Consider the following 18506-nt stretch of genomic DNA (forward strand, 5'->3'; position numbering starts at 1 on the left):
CGCAGTCCAACTAGCAGGACACACGCCACACCTGCACGACCAAGACGGAGACACCGGAAAAAACAGGGGTGGGAGACTATGCGCTGCGATAACAGCTGAATCATTGACACACACTGCTCACTCGATATAGACTTTCTAGCAGTATCGTGTAGACCCTTCTATCTACTGAGAGGGCTAACTGTGGTCATTGTGATTGCTGTTTACGTTCCACCGGATGCTAACTTAACATAGCGCCAAATCTCCTGCTCGCTGCTATCAATAAAACGCAGCTTGCACACCCCGACGGAGCTTTTAACGTCGCCGGCGACTTTAATCAGGCATGCTTAAGCTCAGTAGCCTAGATGGTAGTGTGCCCGCTTTGAGACTGGGAGGTCGCTGGTTCGCGCCTCGGCCAAGACATACCTAATTGGTATAATGGCGGCGCCCTCTGTTGGCTGCTGCATCGACCCGCTACAACGGGTCAGGTGTATCGACATTTCGTTCTGTGTACATTGTTACAAAGAATGACAATACAAAGGAAATTATTATTATTATTATTATTATTAAGGACTGTACTCCCCAAATTCATTCAATACTTGGACTGAGCAACCAGGGGGAAAAAAACACAACAGTAACATCAAACGTGTACAGAGCTTCCCCCCTCCGGCCATATCTGTCTGTCCCTCACCCCCCTCATACACCCCCTTCCGGAGAAAGTGTCGGGGAGTGCATAGCACGGCTCCCTGGCACAGCACCCCCAGTACGGTGCGTGGCTGCGTTGTCTAGGAGCGCATGACATGATGCCCAAGCAGGGCGCGTGGCCGCGGTGTCCGGGAGCGCACGGCACGTGGCCACAATGACCGGCAGTACCAGCACGGCACCCCAGTATGGCGGGTAGCCGCATTGTCTGGGAGCACGCAACAAGGCACCCCGGCCCGGCGCTGGTGCATGTTTAGAGCCACCCTGACACCCACTGCATTGACACCATTGTATCATCCGCCCCTGCGCGGAGCGGTATAATAATTTTAAAAACAAAAAACAAAAGGTGCTACTGGCGGGTTTTGACTATCGCAGTTCCTTTTTGAAACCCTGCCCTTGCAAAAAAAAAAAAAAAAAACGAGGGATAACTGTATGGTTGAATCCCTTCGGAAGACCTAACTTTTACCAGGGTCATTAGCTGAAGTAACGGCTCTATTTTACTCTCCCCTTCAAGGGGAAGCAAAGGAGGCTGTTTGGTGCCGAAGATGCAGCAGGGCTGCTTAGCATTCATGTCACCTGCTAGCCACGTCGGGCATGACTCATGGTTTGAAATACAGTCGTCGTGAGTGAGGTGGGCCAAGCTAGCCCGGCAGCGCGTAATAGAAGGAGGACACTGCTTTTTTTTTTTTTTTTTTTGAAGGTCAACGTGTTGCCAAAAATGGGGTCGGCTCTCCAGAGTTGGAGTTAATGAAGATGCCGCCTTTAGAAACTCAATGTGACTCACTGCTGGAAAAGACCAGTGAGGTTTCCACCAGCATACAGCTAAAGCAGTAATACACTTGACTTCTATAAATATTTAACAATAATTTCAATCATACACAGAAAATTTTCTTTTCAAATCGGTCTAGCAATGTGTTAATTTAGAGTTAGTCAGGTTATGAGAAAGTGAAAAAAGAACTTTAACCTATAAGATAACCCTATTTTCTTGAAACAATATGACTTTTTTATATTTGCAAAAGATCTTTCCCACCCTCAAGCAACATCCTCTTTGGAACAGGACATCAGTGGCGTTTTTTTTTTTTTTTTTTTTTTTTTGGCGTTCTTTTTGTTTTTTGGAGTTTTGGGGTGTTTCAGTTTGTTTTGTGACATGCGTGCCTGGTCGCAGCTGCAAGGTGCTCCAGTGCGTGATGAGGCGTGCTAGTCCGGCTTACGTCACCAAACGGCACAAGGTAGCATCAATGATAAATGAGTCACTTTCATGCCGCTGCTTCTGCTCTCACTTAGAACTTGACTTTTTCGCTTTGGTATGCAGAGCCCAGCCTATTAAAGGTAACAAATTGTGATGTTTTGTTATAAATATTTCAGTTTTCCACTTGGCTTTGAATTATTTACGATTCAGAACAGGGGTGTCAAACCCGCAGCCCACAGGCCGTTTAGGCACCCCGACAGATTGAATCTGGCCCGCAAGATATTGCTGAAACAAGTCCAAGAGAAAAAGAACTGCACAGTTTAAATCTAAGCTTAAAACACACTTCTATTCTATAGCATATAGATAACCTATATTATATGTTGACAATCTCTGTATTGCAGCCTGGTCCTCCTGGAAGGGGGATTACCTTATGTGTGCGGTCCCTTCTCAAGGTTTCTTCATTTTCCTCATGTTGAGGTTTTTGAGCTTTTCTTTGCTTTCGTGTAGGTTTTAGATCAGGGGATGGTGTAACAATAGTCTGTGGTTTGCAATAATCTGTGGTCTGTGCAGCCCTTTGAGACTCCTTGTGATAAAGGGTTATACAAATAAACATGACTTGACTTCTAAATATGTCCACTGGATGTCACCAAAGCCAGGACCCCCACACAAGGACACTATAGCTGTATTTCTTTGGCTCTCTCCTTCTCTGCCACTTCTCTCTTTTTCTCTCCTTCTTTCTTGCTGTCGTGTATCTCCTTTTCTCATTCTCCCTTCTGTTTCCTCTCTTCTCTTTTTTTCTGTCTTTCTCTATTCTCACTATTTCTCCCCTACTTTCTATTTTTTTCTCCTTTCTCTTTCTTTCTCTTTAATATGCTTGTCCCCATGAACGTGTTTTTTCTACAATGTGGCCCTGAGCTCAAATGAGTGTGAAGCTCCTGGTTTAGATCTATAGAAAGTAAATTCAAGGGACAGGGGATTAGTGATGCCTCGTACTCGTTTACTCTGTATCATCAGTCTGGTTCGGTCTAAAATTCTTATTTTTATCAAACCTCAAATCATGTTAAACATCTAAAAACCTTATGTAACCACAAACATTGATTAAATTAATTGGACTGCGACTATGGAGTATTTTTATCTCTAAACAATGAGGTTTGAATCGTACTTGAAACACTTGTTTTGATGTCAAAACTATTTTCATTTAAGCGACAGTGTGTATTACATGACCAATACAAGATGCTGTATTGTGGAAGGCAACCCAAAACCATTGCTACAAAGCGCAAATAATACAAACTACAAGGACTCAAATTGAAAAAAAAAACGCACCGTTTTCTTATATTTTTTGCCTTTCACAAGGTTTTTGGTTTTTAGGGTTACCCGAAGCAACAAGATGGCAGAAAATCATCAACTTGCTCTGGGTGAGCCTACCATTATATCAAATAAATACAAATTCTGGACCTCCAATACTTAAAAAGAATGTACATTATCAAGAGTTTATGTATTTTTGCTTATTTAAATCAATGTTGTTTTTCTAAACGAATGAAGTTGTTTTTACCACTAAGGAAGTGCTAAATATGACACAATTTCTCTTTAGTGAAAGACATTTAACTTTATTTACTTCACCTACCAAGGGAGTTTTTTTCTCTCCTTTATAATTTTCATTTGCATCAATCTCTAAAAAAGACAATTGCAAAGAATTCATCACCACCTTAAAGGAACAGTGTCTACCATACATAAATATGACCATTTCATAAAAAGTAAGCCCCAAAAAAGAATCCTAAAGCTGTTGCTTCGTTTCCCTTATTGCAGAGGTGTCAAACTGATTTAAGCTCGGGGGCCACATGGTAGGAAAAACATTCTCACACTGCCCTGACTTGTAAATTATTGTTATTAAAAGTGTGCCTTAGCTGGAGGGCTTGGAGGTCTTTTTGGAGACGTAAGGTTTTATTGTAATACAATCGAAGTTTTTTTCTCATTATTTTTTCTATTGCTAAGATTTAATGTCTTGGAGTGTTGTCAACTGAGCATTTGTTAAAATAAAAAACATAACATGCACGTTCCATTTTGTTGGTTTTATTTTTTCGAATGAAAATGAAAAGAACATCAAAAATGAGATTTTGCCATTGCATTTCTTTAATTTCATCAATGAAATGAAACGTACTGTGATTAATTAATATAATGACGTTACGGGCAGCACGGCGTCGCAGTGGTTAGCGCGTGTGCGGCACAGTTCTGAGGTCATGAGATCAAACCTCCTGTGTGGAGTTTGCATGTTCTCCCAGTGCTTGCGTGGGTTTCCTCCGGGCACTCCGGTTTCCTCGTACATTCCAAAAACATGCATTTCAGGGTAACTGGTCAGTCCAAATTGTCCCTAGGTGTCAATGAGCGGGTGAATAGTCTGTCTCTGTTTGCCCTGCGACCGGCCGGCAACCAGTTCAGGGTGTCCCCTGCCCACTGCCCAAAGATAGCTGGGATGGGCTCCAGCACACCCGCGACCCTAATGAGAATAAACGGTGCAGATAATGAATGAACGAATGACGTAACACTCGAGATGGTATCCTACAATAGAGTAGTCACATTATGGTGAATCTCCACAGGATGCGCTTCATGCAACATAGTCATTTTGATTGTGGGTTAATATAGCTAAATAATATGGCTTATGAAAAGTTTTGATTTTTTTTTTTCTGTTTCAAACAAGTTTGTTTGTTTTTTGGTCTAATATGGCTCTTCAACATTTTGGGTGTTCGGTGTATTGTTGCCCACGCTTGCAGCTTCTCACTGAGAGAAAACGTAGCAGCACACAGCCTCTGTGCATGTGCACGAATGAATTCATTTATGTCCTCTCACAGTCTCCTTAAAGGTGCTCTGCAAATTATGTAATCTCATCTCTTGAGCATGGCGTGCTCTCTTTTTCTTAGCCTGCTGTCTGCTGCAATAATGTAAAAACATCTTTTTTTATCCGTCATTTTTTAAAAGTTTGGATCCTAAAATCCAATTTTAATTCATTGGTGAGAGTGTCAGAACAAGGACATCCAAATCTTGGCGCCAGTACAAAGGAGAAAAATATGAGCGGCGCGGTGTTATGAAGGCGGCCCGGCTTTCTGTCAATCAGCTCTGTTGCCGTAGAAACAACCTTGACGCCACTTTGCAGGGTAAAATCGGGCAACGGCAACACAAAGACTCCCAAAAAACATGAGCACTGCATATATGAGTCATCGCAAACGTACTCGCAGCCTCCTGTATGCAGCATAAAGCATCATGGGAAAGCTCCAGGTTTTATCAGTCAGGAACTGAGAATATGTTGCCCAGGAGTCACATTCATTGGTATAGCCCTTAATTACAAAAAGTCTCAAGCCACAATTACAACATTCAGTAATTTTAAACTGGCATGCAGGCAAAAATGGAAGGGGATTACCTTATGTGAGGTCCCTTCTCGAGGTTTCTTCCATTTTTCTCATGCTAAGATTTGGAGTTTTTTTTGTAGGTTTCAGATCAGGGGATGGTCTAATGGTAGTCTGTACAGCCTTTTAAGACTCCTTGTGATTAAACATGACTTGACATCCGTAGGAAGAAAATAAGAAACCTTGAAAGAGGCCAAACAAGAGGTAATCTCTCTTCTAAGAGATCAGGGATCAAAAACCTGGTGCCCTCGAAGAACACCAGAGTAGCCTGCAGACCCTTTCTTATAAATAGCTCAACAGTGCATTTGATGTTTTTTTAAGGAAATTTAATTTAAGGCGTGGACTATGCCTGATTTTATGTATATATAATATATATATATACACACACACAGTGAAGAAAATAAGTATTTGAACACCCTGCTATTTTGATATTTATCCCACTTATAAAAACCTGGAGGGGTCTGAAATTTTCATCGTACGTGCATGTCCACTGTGAGAGAGATAAACTAATAGGAAAAATCTAGAAATCACAATGCATGATTTTTTTTTTTGCGATTTATTTGTGTGATGAATAAGTATTTGAAAACCTGAGAAAACGAATGTTAATAGTTGGTACAGCCTTTGTTTGCTATTACAGAGGTCATACGTTTCCTGTAGTCTTTCACTAGGATTGCACTCACTGCTGGAGGGATCTTGGCCCACTCCTCCACACAGATCAGTCAGGTTTCTGGGCTGTTGCTGAGCTCCTTCCAAACAATTTTGGTAGGGTTTAGGTCTGGAGACTGGCTGGGCCGTGCTAGAACCTTGATATGCTTGTTACGGAGTCACTCCTTGGTTTTCCTGGGTGTGTTCTTCGGGTCGTTGTCGTGCTGGAAGACCCAGCCACAGCCCATATTCAATGCTCAGACTGAGGGAAGGAGGTTGTTCAACAAAATCTCACAATACAGGGCCCTAGTCATCCTCTCTTTAATGCTTAGTGGAATCATGACCAAAAAGTTCTGTTTTGGTCTCATCTGACATCAAAACCATGACTCCTCTGTATCATCCAAATGGTCATATGCAAACTTAAGACTGGCCTTGACATGTGCTGGTTTAAGCAGGGGAACCCTTCATGCCATGCATAATTTCAAATCATGACGTCTTTGTGTATTACCTACAGTAACCTTGGAAACGGTGGTCCCGGCGCTTTTCAGGTCATTGACCAACTCTGTCGTGTAGTTCTGGGCTGAATCCTCACCTTTCTTAGAAACAATGAGACCCCGCAAGGTGATACAGTAATTCCTCGGTTATCGCGGTTAATGGGGACCAAAACCACCCGCGAAAGTGAAAATCTGCGAAGTAGCAACACCCTTAAAAAAAAAAAAAACATAGATATATATATATATATATATTTTTTTATTTTATTATTTTTTAGACCCGCAAAGCTCTGAACCTGCGAACGTGGAACTGCGAAGTAGCGAGGTCCCACTGTATCTTGTATGGGACTGCACTCCGTATGAGTTTGGCCGTCTTCCATTTTCTAATGATTGCTCCAACAGTGGACCTTTTATCACCAAGCTGCTTGGCAATTGCTCCATTGCCCTTTCCATCCTTGTGGAGGTGTACAATTTTTTTCTCTGGTGTCTTTGGACAGCTCTTTGGTCTTCGCCACGATACAAGTTAAAGTCTTACTGATTGTATGGGGTGGACAGGTGTCTTTATGCAGCGAACGACCTCAAACAGGTTGATACATGGAGTGCAGGTGAACTAATGAGCGGAATAACAGGTCTTTGAGGGTCATAGTTCTACATGATACACAGGTGTTTAAATACCTTATTTTCTTCACTGCAATGTATATATAATATATATGTGTGTGTGTGTGTATATATGTATATAATTAGAATACTGTCAGTTTTGTTTGTGACCACTGTTGAATATATGAAATCAAGATCCGTATTTATTTAAATATTTTAGACTGCTTTTTTCCTGTTTGCTACCAAGTGCTCAAAAATTGTTCAATTTTTTAAAAACAGAAAATGGCTTCAAAATAGTTTTCTCTATGGTTGGTTTAGAACTGAAAAACAAATTCGTGTTACTTTAAAATTCTGGGATGTTTTGACCTTGAACCTTAAACATCCGTTCAATTAAATCAATACTCTCTGAAGTAGATGACTTTGGAAAAATGGAGCAATGGGCCAGAAAATGTCCTCGGGCCCTAGTTTGTTTAACTCTGTTTTTAGAGCTTTTATTTTCCACTGTACTAATGTGTGTAATATTTAGCGCTCTCTAGTGGTAAAAAAATAAGTAAAACTACATAAACAATCATATAAAAGTGCATTTTTAAAATATTCGTACGTCAAGAAATTTGGCAACAACTCTGTTCAGGATCCGGTCGCATAATAACTATAAGAATGGCTATATATGGTCAGCCGTTAGCATCCACGTGTACTTTTGTAAACACTGAATGCGTTACGTGTCAGTTGTCCTCTCCTGTGTATGCCGCACACAGGAGATGCGCAGACATCACCGAAGATCTCATACAAGTCGCATTTAGTTGGAGATGTGAACAATGTGACAAAAAAAAACCCGATCTTACAAAAAATATCGGAACGCATTCATCTTTTCAGTCTGAACCTATCCGTAATTGTACACCATCTTGCTGCTAGAGCTACTGTAAAAATCAAAAATCCTTGTGGTGCGGGGAGGACTCTTTTTGTCTGAATTTTGTATTCTTTCCTCCTTTTTAGCACTACTTTTGGGTTGCACTACACTATACAGTGACACCTAGTCATCAAATAATATACACTGTCCTGCTAGCATGAGGTTGCTAACGCTATTAGCCTATGACATAACTTTCTTGGTAAATTTCACTGGACAGATGTCCTAATACTAACCCTTTCAATTCTTTACTCATTGCACTCTTAAAAAAACACACACATTTAACTTTCTGGAATATTGTACTGTGCTAATAACTCATGTACAATGGCGGTTTGGTGACGCTCGCGTGGCTCGGTGATGAGATGCAAACGGCGCCCACAGCTTCACTTCAATATTTAATCCAACGTTTGCCTCTTGTGTCAGCTCTCATATTTACTGTTGCCCATCCTATTAGCAAAGTCTATATTTTCCCCATATACGCATTTCTTCCCACGTCGCGCGTCTGATTTTCGGTGTATGCTGGAGGCTGGCGAGATTAAGCCGCCTTCCTTAATCCTCCTACGCGCCACATGACTTGAGCGTGATGCACAAACCTCAGCGAGCTCTCATTGGTGCGCCGTCCTCTCCTCCTCGGGGAGCTCCGGGTCCAATTGAATCTCCCCGCCGCAGCATCTCCTCGCCAACTCCCACTCACGGGGCTCCCTGTCGAGTGAGGGGGGTTCTATGAATGGAAAAACTGCAGGGAGAGACCCTGCTATACTCTCGACTTTGCATTCCTGTACCGGGACTTCATTTTAAGAGATTGTGTGGCTTTGAGCCGCAACGGCTCACCATTTAGTATTTGATGATAGCTACCGTAAGCGCAGTGGATTATTAAACGATGCTGCGTAATTATCATGTAAACAAGGCACTTCATTTTACTGCAGAAGAAAACAAGGTAATTGTGGGCATTGAGGAAGACAGTACTAGCCTTAGCATCATCCATTGCAGCCTGGTCCTCTCAGAAGGAGAATTACCTCATGTGCGGCCCCTTCTCATTCTGGGGTTCTTGAGTTCTTTTCTTGCCCTCATGAAGGGTTCAGATCAGGGGATGGTCTAATGGTAGTATGTACAGCCCTCTGAGACGTCTTGTGATTAAGGGCTATACAAATAAACATGACTTGACCTTACGCAAGTTTTTTGAGTAGAAGAAGCTAGGTGATAAGTTTATTTTTACCTGCAAAGGAGATTTCATAGGATGCCAGTTTGTTATTTTGACTGTTATTGCGCACTGTGTTTCGTCCTTTTGACTATTACTACCGACCAATCATGTTGCTGTTCTTTAGGGTTTAGGGGGAAGGCCTCAAACAGATTGGACTTTGTCTGGAGGCTCCTCTTCCTGTTCTCCTTGCAAGGTCAAAATCCATCAATGTCTTCTCTCCTTATTTTAAGTGTTTATTTTGATAAGTTTAAACTTATCACTCGTTTTCCGTGTCAAAACGATTGCGCAACTTTTAACTGTAGAAAGTAACTGTGAGTTGCCAGTGTCAAATAAGAAAGGCCTTCTTTTCAGCACAGAAGATGACGACGCTTGTTTTAAGCGCAGTATAAATTGACTCTGAATTTTTGGCACACTTGTAGGATAACGTAGCACAACACACAGAAGTGCTATATATTTCTTGGATGCTGAACATGTTAAGAATGACAAAAAATGTGTACGATGCCGTTTTTTATTTGAAAGTTTTCGGTTGATCCAACTTTTGCAGGTACATGATATGTTTATTTTGTGTTTGGATGTAAATCTTTACTTTTAAATGGAAACCTAAGTCTTTAATGAATAAAGGATGTGCAACATAGGTATGAATTTTTTTAAAGGGCTTTTATTTTTTCTGATTAATATTAAATTTGACTGGCAGGTCACTTTAATGTCTCGAATGACTAGCATCGTTCTGTGATAAACTCGGAAGATTTCAACCCCGTGTGTATTTCTTACAGTAACTGCCCATGCTCCCTGGCGGCGGCTTTGGCCAGGGCGACGTCGGATAGCATTCTACAGAGCGACCTCACCATTCATCACTTAATTAAGAGCACTGAAGATGGCGTCTTACCCTTACCGCGTAAGTCTTTTTGTAGCATAACAAAGATGTCTACAAAATTGATCCTTGAGGGACACCAGAGTGTGATTTGTGCTGGGTTATAAATGGCTAGCAAAGTTGTAGAATAATAAATTCCACTCTCATGTTTTATCAACTGTTCCAAAACAAATCAATGCTCATATAATTAACCTGATCTTAATTGGAATTTTTCACATCTTACATTAAACGCCTGGCAGTTGCAGAACCTAAAGCTTTTTATTCTTAATTTTTGTTGTAAAGAGGATTTTGGTAAAGTTTGTAAAAAAAGTTTCGAAATCAACCTTTTTGGCTTTGCATCTCCGTCTTCTCTCTGACTGTTTCAGCAAGAGCGAGCATGAGCTGGCCGCCTTTGAACCCGGACAGCTTTTGCCAGTCTTCCGCTTTTTCTTTCTTCTCTTTTCTCATCTCGCTCTCTTAACTTTTTACTTCTCCAATCTGCCTTCCAGAAAAAGTAAAACAGCTCCCACTGGGCTTTGGACGTTCACAAATGTGTCACTTGAAGTGGAAATGAGGACTTTTCTAAATTGGCTGCAAAGGAAGTGTGACACTTTTTTCGGGATCTGCTCTTTGTGTTATTTTTTTCGGGATTACAAAAAATATTATATGATTCAAAAATGTGGTTTAAAAAGGATTACAGTGGTAGATTGTTTTAATTTTTTACAAGTTAATATTGTGTACTTAGGTTAAATTATTCCTCGATTTGTTAATTGATAATGTATGAAAATATTAAACTTAAGCGGACTTATCGCTTAAGTAGCGAAGAAAAACTGCTAGATTAAATGAAAACTCATTTTATGAGTATTATACGTCCGGTCAACAAAGAAAATAATGGACTCCAGCATTAAAATGGGATTAAATATTACAACCGTTACAGATCAAAGCAAGAGAGGGCCCATTCCTAATCCTTGCTGTGCATACAGTAATCCTGATTTATTGTCCACCCAAAACTATATTTGTTCATGTTTTTGGATGAATTATCCTTGTTTGCACTTGACCCAAGAAATGATCACTTTAAGACAACTGCTACAGGTGAGGTTTAATATTTTTAAAACTAGCATGAGGTTCTAGATCAGATTTTTCCAATTTATTCATTCATTTTTCAATCACTGTGGTATTGGATTTAAATACTGCATTGTTTTTATTGATTCCCAGTATTTTGCAGGTAATTTAGACAAAATTTAGAATTTTGTGAATCTTGGCCTTTTATTCACAAGAAAAATGCACTGCCGGATTTTCAAAATCCCTAAATTTACAATTACAGTAAAACCCTGGATAGAGCATCCCTGCTTTCAGTTTACAGCGTGGATTAAAATCCTTTCACGGCCTCTCCTTTAGTCATCTTCTCTATCCAGCCTTCCATTATCTGCACCGCCTATCCTCAGTAGGGTTGCGGGGGTGCTGGAGTCCATCCCAGCCATCTTCGTGTAGTGGGCAGTGGACACCCTCAACTGGTTGCCAGCAAGTCGCAGGGCACACAGGGAGAGACAACACACCCGCTTATTCACACGAAGGGAAAATTTGGACCGGCCAATTAACCTGACATGCGCGGAGGAAATCCATGCTGGAACCGGGAAAATCATGCAAACTATGGACGGGGAGGCTGGTGGCTGGAATTAAACCAAGGACCTGTGCACCGTTAGGCTGTGCGCTAATTACGCAGCAGCCTATTTACAAATAAACTTACATTTAAAGTAATTGCAAAATATATGCTTTTTTTAAACACTGATTTAGGTCATTTGCATTGAAAAACTTAGTTATAGCATTAACTTCAATATCGTAATGAATGAAATTGAAAAAAAAACCCATTACAAATGTTTTTAAAAAGCCATCAATTTGAATGTTGGCCATGGGGACAATGAAAAATATATTTTTTATGGGGTCACACCAAGGGACACACTGCATATGAAAGACACCAAAATAACAGCACACTTTTACTAGTACTACTTTTTAAAATATATCTTGATATGATATTATATAAGCGGTACAGATAATGGATGGATGGATATTATATAATTGAAGTAATGATTAAAAAGTCTATTTCTTCTTTTTATTTTCATTTTTTATTTGTATGATTTGCAAACTTGGCTTGGATTTCATATCTACAATGGAAAGAAGCTCAAGTTTCTTTAAGGTTCTGCAAAGAGACCCATTGTGTTTTTTTAATTCAGGTGAGTGCAATTGTACCACCTTAAATAGCATGTGCATCCGAGACTTCACTTTTAAGTCAGATAACATCTGGATGGGTCATTCCTCAAATGTTCTCTGGTTGATAAAAAGTGAAGAAATACAGCTTTGGAGTGGCACTTAGCTTTGGCGATATCCAGTGGACATATATAAAACTGCAGGTCATTATTTCATGCGATTGTAGCTAATTTTTCTCTTTTGCTTCTCTCAGTTTTGTCTCTCAAGCCGGATTAAATCTGTTGGCAGGCCGTAGTTTGTCTACCCCTGCTCTAACTGGACCCTTTTAGTGTACCATACTTGGGACTGGACACACAAACTAAATTCAATTTGTTGGCACCTTTTGAGGAAATTGCATTTCCTTCGGCACATTGGATGAAAAACACTCCTCTAGATAATTTGGACTGACGAAAGTATGACCATGCCAACCAGTAAAGGGAAAAAGCGTATGAAAGCTAACAGATATTAGCTTATAAATGAAGAAACGTGTTCGTGACCATTTTAAAAGGCCTTTTTGCCCTTCAATAAATCTTTCTATGCGTTCCAGAGATCGAGGCGGTCAAGTTGGCGCGTTTGGTGTTCAACCGGCTTTTCGACACCTGCAGCGCATGGATCAAGGAGCTGCCCTACCGCCGCCGCCCTCAGCCTTACTACGAAACGTCTATCCATGCCATCAAGAACATGAGGCGCAAGATGGAGGACAGGCACATCATCATCCCCGACTTCAACACGCTCTTTAACATTCAGGTAGCACTGCAGTTAGGGATTTTTTTGGGGGAGGTTCTTTAACAGCTTTTTTCTTTCAATGTAGAATGCTTTGGAATTGGAAGGGTTTTTAAACAGTGACTAATGTTTTTAGAGGTTCACCTATATAATGGACGTAGCAACGTTCCTACAGCTCAAGGCAAGTAAAATTCAAGGCGTTTAAAGACCAAGTCGACAAAAAAACAACACAAATTATAAACAAACAAAACACAAAAACACTAATATTTCTTGCACACAATACACTGGGCCTCGTTCACATTAGCTGACACAGCTTTACACCATTAAATGTAGACTTTTCGGGCATGGTCCAAAGTAAACGTCTCTGAAGTTTTCTATGTGTATTGTGGGTAGACTTAAGCCAATGCGTCTGCTGTAAAAGGCCTGACTGAAACCACATCACCATTTTGATAGTTCTGTTATTGTGGTCACGTGATGTTGCCATAAAAGTAAATCGGTGAATTATTAAAAAAGACAATAAATGTTGCTAAATCTTTTTCGTTCAAATAAATATAAATCATTTGTGTTAACATACTGAAGACTTTTGAAAATTGGATTTAAGACACATTACTGTCAATTAAGGCCATATTTTAGAATAATTAATTCAATGCCTTCCACGACTTTCCAAGGATCTGCCATAACCCTGCGTTGAAGAAGCTCATGCCAGTAGGGGGTACCAGTGAGTCTTTCCTGAAACCTCAGTAAGATAAAACTTATATAATTTCATTTTATTATTCAAATTTAGGAGGAATTATACAAAGTCTCAAAGATAAGTTTGTTATTGGTACCCTTGTGGCAATGGTCTTCTGCTTCCAGACAAAATGCCAAATTTCATGTGACCCAGCGAAACATACCGAAGATTCTGGACAACTTTTTTCTACATTTTAAACACTGCATCTTACAACATGATGCGGATTATAAATAAAAGAAAATGGTGCTTTATGGAGTGTCCGTAATTTTCATTATTACTTGTGATTTGAGCACTCGTTTTCGGCTGCACGGCAGAATACAAGATCGATTGGTCAAATCGGACACACTGCCCCTTTGACTTTCTTTTTGAGGCCGCGGCCTCAGATCACTTTCATGCTGAGGGCTGCAAATGACCCCTGAGCCGTGAGTTGAGGCCCTTGCTCTAAAATGTGTTTCTTTGTGGCCATTAGTCCATGAGACTATTTTGTCTAGAAATATTTACAAACTGTCATGATTTGAAGTGAGCGTGATGTCAGGCTCTAATTTTTTAATATGAACTGGCTGACTTCCTGTGTCCTTTTGGTCTTTGGTTGATAAAACATTCTTGTATTTCTCATTGTGACAGAATTTTTTTCCAAATTTGATGTTCCTAAGTGAGTCTGTGTTTTACTTTTTAGGATCAAGAAGAACAAGCCTTCTTTGCTGTGTTCGACGGACACGGTGGCGTGGACGCCGCCATTTACGCCGCCAACCATCTCCACGTCAACTTGGCACGCCAGGACTCTCTAAGCCAAGATCCTGGCGAGGCTCTCCGACGTGCTTTCAAAATCACTGACGAGCACTTTGTCAAGAAAGCTTCACGGGAGGTGACTGTCCTTTTTGGTCCCCATTTTGTTTGGAATCCATTAGCTTACCTTTGCCGTATCTTCGGCAGAACCTTCGCTGCGGCACGACGGGCGTGGTGACGTTCCTCCGCGGCCGGACGTTGCACGTAGCCTGGCTGGGTGACTCGCAGGTTATTCTGGTTCGTCGGGGAGAAGTTGTGGAGTTGATGAAACCGCATAAACCAGACAGAGAGGTAACACTATTTTGGATTTGCCACTGTGGCCTGGCCTTGATACTTTCCTTATTTTCTGCACTATAAGGCGCACCGGATTATAAAGCACACCCCTAATGAATGAGTCTTTTGTGTGCGGGTTTTTTTCATATATAAATCGAACCAGACTAAAGGCACATAGAACTACATTTACAGTAAGATTGGGGTTGCACTCAAAAAAACAAGTACCATATGGGTGCATTGCTAGTCGAAATATATCGCTGATCACAGTTGCAAACATTGGATGCAACAGGTATCGTACCGAGATTGGAGCTGTGAGAGTGCCGGATCCTATTCTCACTAGAATACTAAAGAAAAAGACGTATGAAAAAAAAGCAATACGTTTTATGTCTTCATCACACTATTTTTAGTCTAAATACTGCAGCGTTGATATTATTGGGCTGGGCAGCGAGAATATTGTCAGACATTAAACCGGATTGTGGTACAGAAAAGGTTGAGGCCCACTGAAATACACTATTGTATCTCTGACTCTGAAAATCTTTACGAAGGGAACAAGATTCTTAACTGAATGAAGAGAAAGGCATTGTGGGAAGTAATTTGTCTGTATCTCGAAAGATCTAAATAAATGCTGCATGTATTCATCGTTTGTCACTTACAATGCTTAGTTTAGGCTAAGAAAAAGTAAAAAAAAAAACGATTGATAATCATTTTGTTTTCACATTTCCCTAACATTTGTATCTGTAGTGGTTAAAAATAGTGTGAGATTAGACCTATTGTCTATTCTTATGTCATATATGTCCCTATTGCCCTGGTGGTTGGGATTCGCCCCCTAACCGTCGCTATCTGCGTTAAATTCCCCTTTTCACTATTGTTATGCAATTGTGGCCAATAAAAATTGACAAATTAATAATTGCACAAATAGGATTATAAACTGGTATGCATTTCTAATTTGTTCCGTATGCAAGGCGCACCTGATGTTAAGGTGCACATTCAAATTTCTAGCCAGTTTACACCTTACAGTCCAGAAAATACGGTACATATAATTCTATAAATGCAGTTGTAACTATTTAAGGTTTTTCTTGTATACTTGAGTATAAAAAAAAAAAACAATATGAGTGAAGAAACAAATGAAGAAACTTGCCCCTTTTTTCCCTAAAACATCTATTTTTTTAAGCAGCCAAACCAAATCTCCCAGAGATTGTATACGAAGTGTAAATTAACTCCAAATTTATCTGTATTTTATTACATTTCAGAATAAAAAGCAACAATCATGAATCATTTAAAATAATGTATCTACAGTATGTCCGTTCGTCTTCTGTCCGGATGAATTATTTCCCGCACCACACGTCGCCTATCCACGCACAAGGTTCAAAATATGACATACTTTTGTGATCATTAAAAGCCCCAGTGTGTAATATTTGACTACGAGATGGCACTGTTGTCTAATGCTGCTATGCTATGCTCTGTGGCCCTGGCTTTCGTTCTCAAGACGCCAGACAAACATAGCGCCGACCTCTAGGAATGGATAACTATGTAAAAGAAATGCAAATTACTCCACCTATGAAATTAGATAAGAATTACCATTGGTATGGTAGTTCATGTTTTTTTTGCATAGTATTCAAATTAGATTTCTTTTTACAAAATGAAAGTTTTTGTACCACCAAGAGCCACTAAATATGACACACTGTCCCTTTAATGAGCAGATCAAAATGTTTTTCATTTTTTTTCGAACGGAAGAGAAACATACAAAAGCATATACCTGCCACCTTGGCAAACACCGAGCTACATTACCTTTTTTTTTAAAAAATTGTCAGGGTTTACATGCAAATTTTCATTACATAGACCATATGTTACAATATAATTGTTTACATTTTCACAATTGTTTCAGATGCCTACGTCATATGTGTCATGTTGTTAAATAATGAGACTCCTGTAAATTAAATATTTATATATTTTTCACAATTGAGCAACGATTCCCATACCAAAACACATGACAATTAGGGCTGCAATTAATGACCATTTTAATATTCATCTAGTCACCAACTATTAAAACACTTAGTTGAATGATTGTATAATAATTAATACAATCTATCTGTGCATTTTGTGAAGTACTGGATTCAGTTTGTAACTGCAAAGTCTGACAAAAGAACTTATGGAATGTAACAGCTTTAAAGTTGGGGTGCGCGATATTAAAGCTTAAGGCTGCAATCATGACCTTAAGCCAGGAGATGGCGGCAGAGTAACAAATATTTGGCGTGCAGGTACATGGCATTTCTTGGACCCACTCAAATAAACGTCTTTCACCTTTTATGGGGTTTGTTCCGCCCCCAACAGGTCTGATGAAAGTAAGTTTAAAGCAATTAGGCGCAATGAAAAATAAAGCTTCAGGGCTCTTTGAACTAAGTTGGGCATTGTTAACACATACTTTATAAATAAAATATTTAAGCAAGCACTTTATGCCAGACTTTTTGACAAAGATATTTGAAATAATGTTAAAGCTCACTTTTATAATGAAACATACTCGTACAAAATGTACAATGCTTCTCATCAAAACTGTATTGGCTTGAATGTTACTTGGATCCTCCCAAGGCGAGTCAGACTCTGTTTCCGTCAACTGTCCGTCGTGCTTTGAATTGTATGTTTGTGCATCACCGAGGTACTGCCATGACACGCAAGGTCTGCTTTGCAAATTTTGCTAGTAGTTTTCTTATTTTCGGTATCCAGGCTAAAAGGCTCCCAAAGTTTAGAAGTTGTGGTACATGTACTAACTAGATGTTGACCCCGTCAATATGTTACTGCTAAGAGACAGAAATGCTTTTCCACATGAGCGACTCACAGCAGATTACAGTATGTCACAAAAGTGAGTACACCCCTCACATTTCTGGAGAGATTTCATCAACAACACTGTTAAAAAAATTGCTTTAACACAATGAAAGGTAGTTTGTGTGAAGATTATATAGAAGTGTACATTTATTTCCCCGGTCAAAAGATTCAAAATATAGCCATTAATACCTAATCCCCTGGAAACAAAAGTGAGTACACCCTTAAGTAAAAGTTCCAGAAGTTCAATATTTTGTGTGGCCACCATGATTTTGCAGAACCACTTTAATCCCCCAGGCCAAAGCTCTTCCACTCCTCCATGACAACATGACTGAGTTGGGGGATATTTAAGATCTTGTGCTTTTCCACCATCCGCTTAAGAATGCCCCAAAGATGTTTATTTGAATAGAATAGAATATACCTTTATTGTCATTGTTACAAAATGGTTTAACATATTGTGACAACGAAATTGGGCATGACACTCCAGTTTTACACATTCACAGTGAGGTATGAGCCAAGAAGATAAAGGAACAGAGAAGATAAGGTTATAAAACAAGGGGGATAAGGCTATAGTTATAATTTACATGGTATTTACACAAGAAATGTCGGCATGTGGGATGTTACATACAGTGTTGTCGTGATACCGTTGGGTATTTGGATTTAGATCTGGAGACGTGCTTGGCCAGTTCATCTCCTTTACCCATAACCCCTTTATAAAACGTTGGTAATCTTAGAAGGGTATTTAGAGACATTATCAGGCTGGAACATTGTTCGATTTTTGATGACAACGTGGAGTAATTGTTGCGGCCCTCTTATGTTTGGCAGCTATAAAATGAAATGGATAGCAAACCATACTTGAATCAAAATCTGATTGTTTCCTGCGCAGGACGAGAAGCAAAGGATCGAAGCTCTTGGTGGCTGCGTCATTTGGTTTGGGACATGGCGAGTGAATGGCAGTCTGTCAGTATCCCGAGCAATAG

General features: G+C 39.9%; 2 protein-coding genes across 2 annotated transcripts in view; one reads left to right on the forward strand and one right to left on the reverse strand.

Annotated features, from left to right (window-relative positions):
- The window catches only part of smg8 (SMG8 nonsense mediated mRNA decay factor), a 43885-nt gene extending 35384 nt beyond the window's left edge, over positions 1 to 8501 (reverse strand). Inside the window, exon 1 of the mRNA XM_088320509.1 lies at positions 8496 to 8501. The gene's annotated coding sequence lies outside the window, so the exon portion shown is untranslated. The remainder of the gene's footprint in view (positions 1 to 8495) is intronic.
- The window catches only part of ppm1e (protein phosphatase, Mg2+/Mn2+ dependent, 1E), a 44723-nt gene that overhangs the window by 20991 nt on the left and 5226 nt on the right, over positions 1 to 18506 (forward strand). Inside the window, exons 2-6 of the mRNA XM_088320513.1 lie at positions 9877 to 9998; positions 12745 to 12944; positions 14327 to 14515; positions 14584 to 14727; positions 18413 to 18506. Coding sequence (XP_088176639.1) covers positions 9877 to 9998; positions 12745 to 12944; positions 14327 to 14515; positions 14584 to 14727; positions 18413 to 18506 — 749 coding nt within the window. The remainder of the gene's footprint in view (positions 1 to 9876; positions 9999 to 12744; positions 12945 to 14326; positions 14516 to 14583; positions 14728 to 18412) is intronic.

Source organism: Urocampus carinirostris, chromosome 17 (assembly GCF_059441175.1).
Source record: "Urocampus carinirostris isolate Australia breed hairy pipefish chromosome 17, RoL_Ucar_1.0, whole genome shotgun sequence".
NCBI classification, from domain to species: Eukaryota; Metazoa; Chordata; class Actinopteri; order Syngnathiformes; family Syngnathidae; genus Urocampus; species Urocampus carinirostris.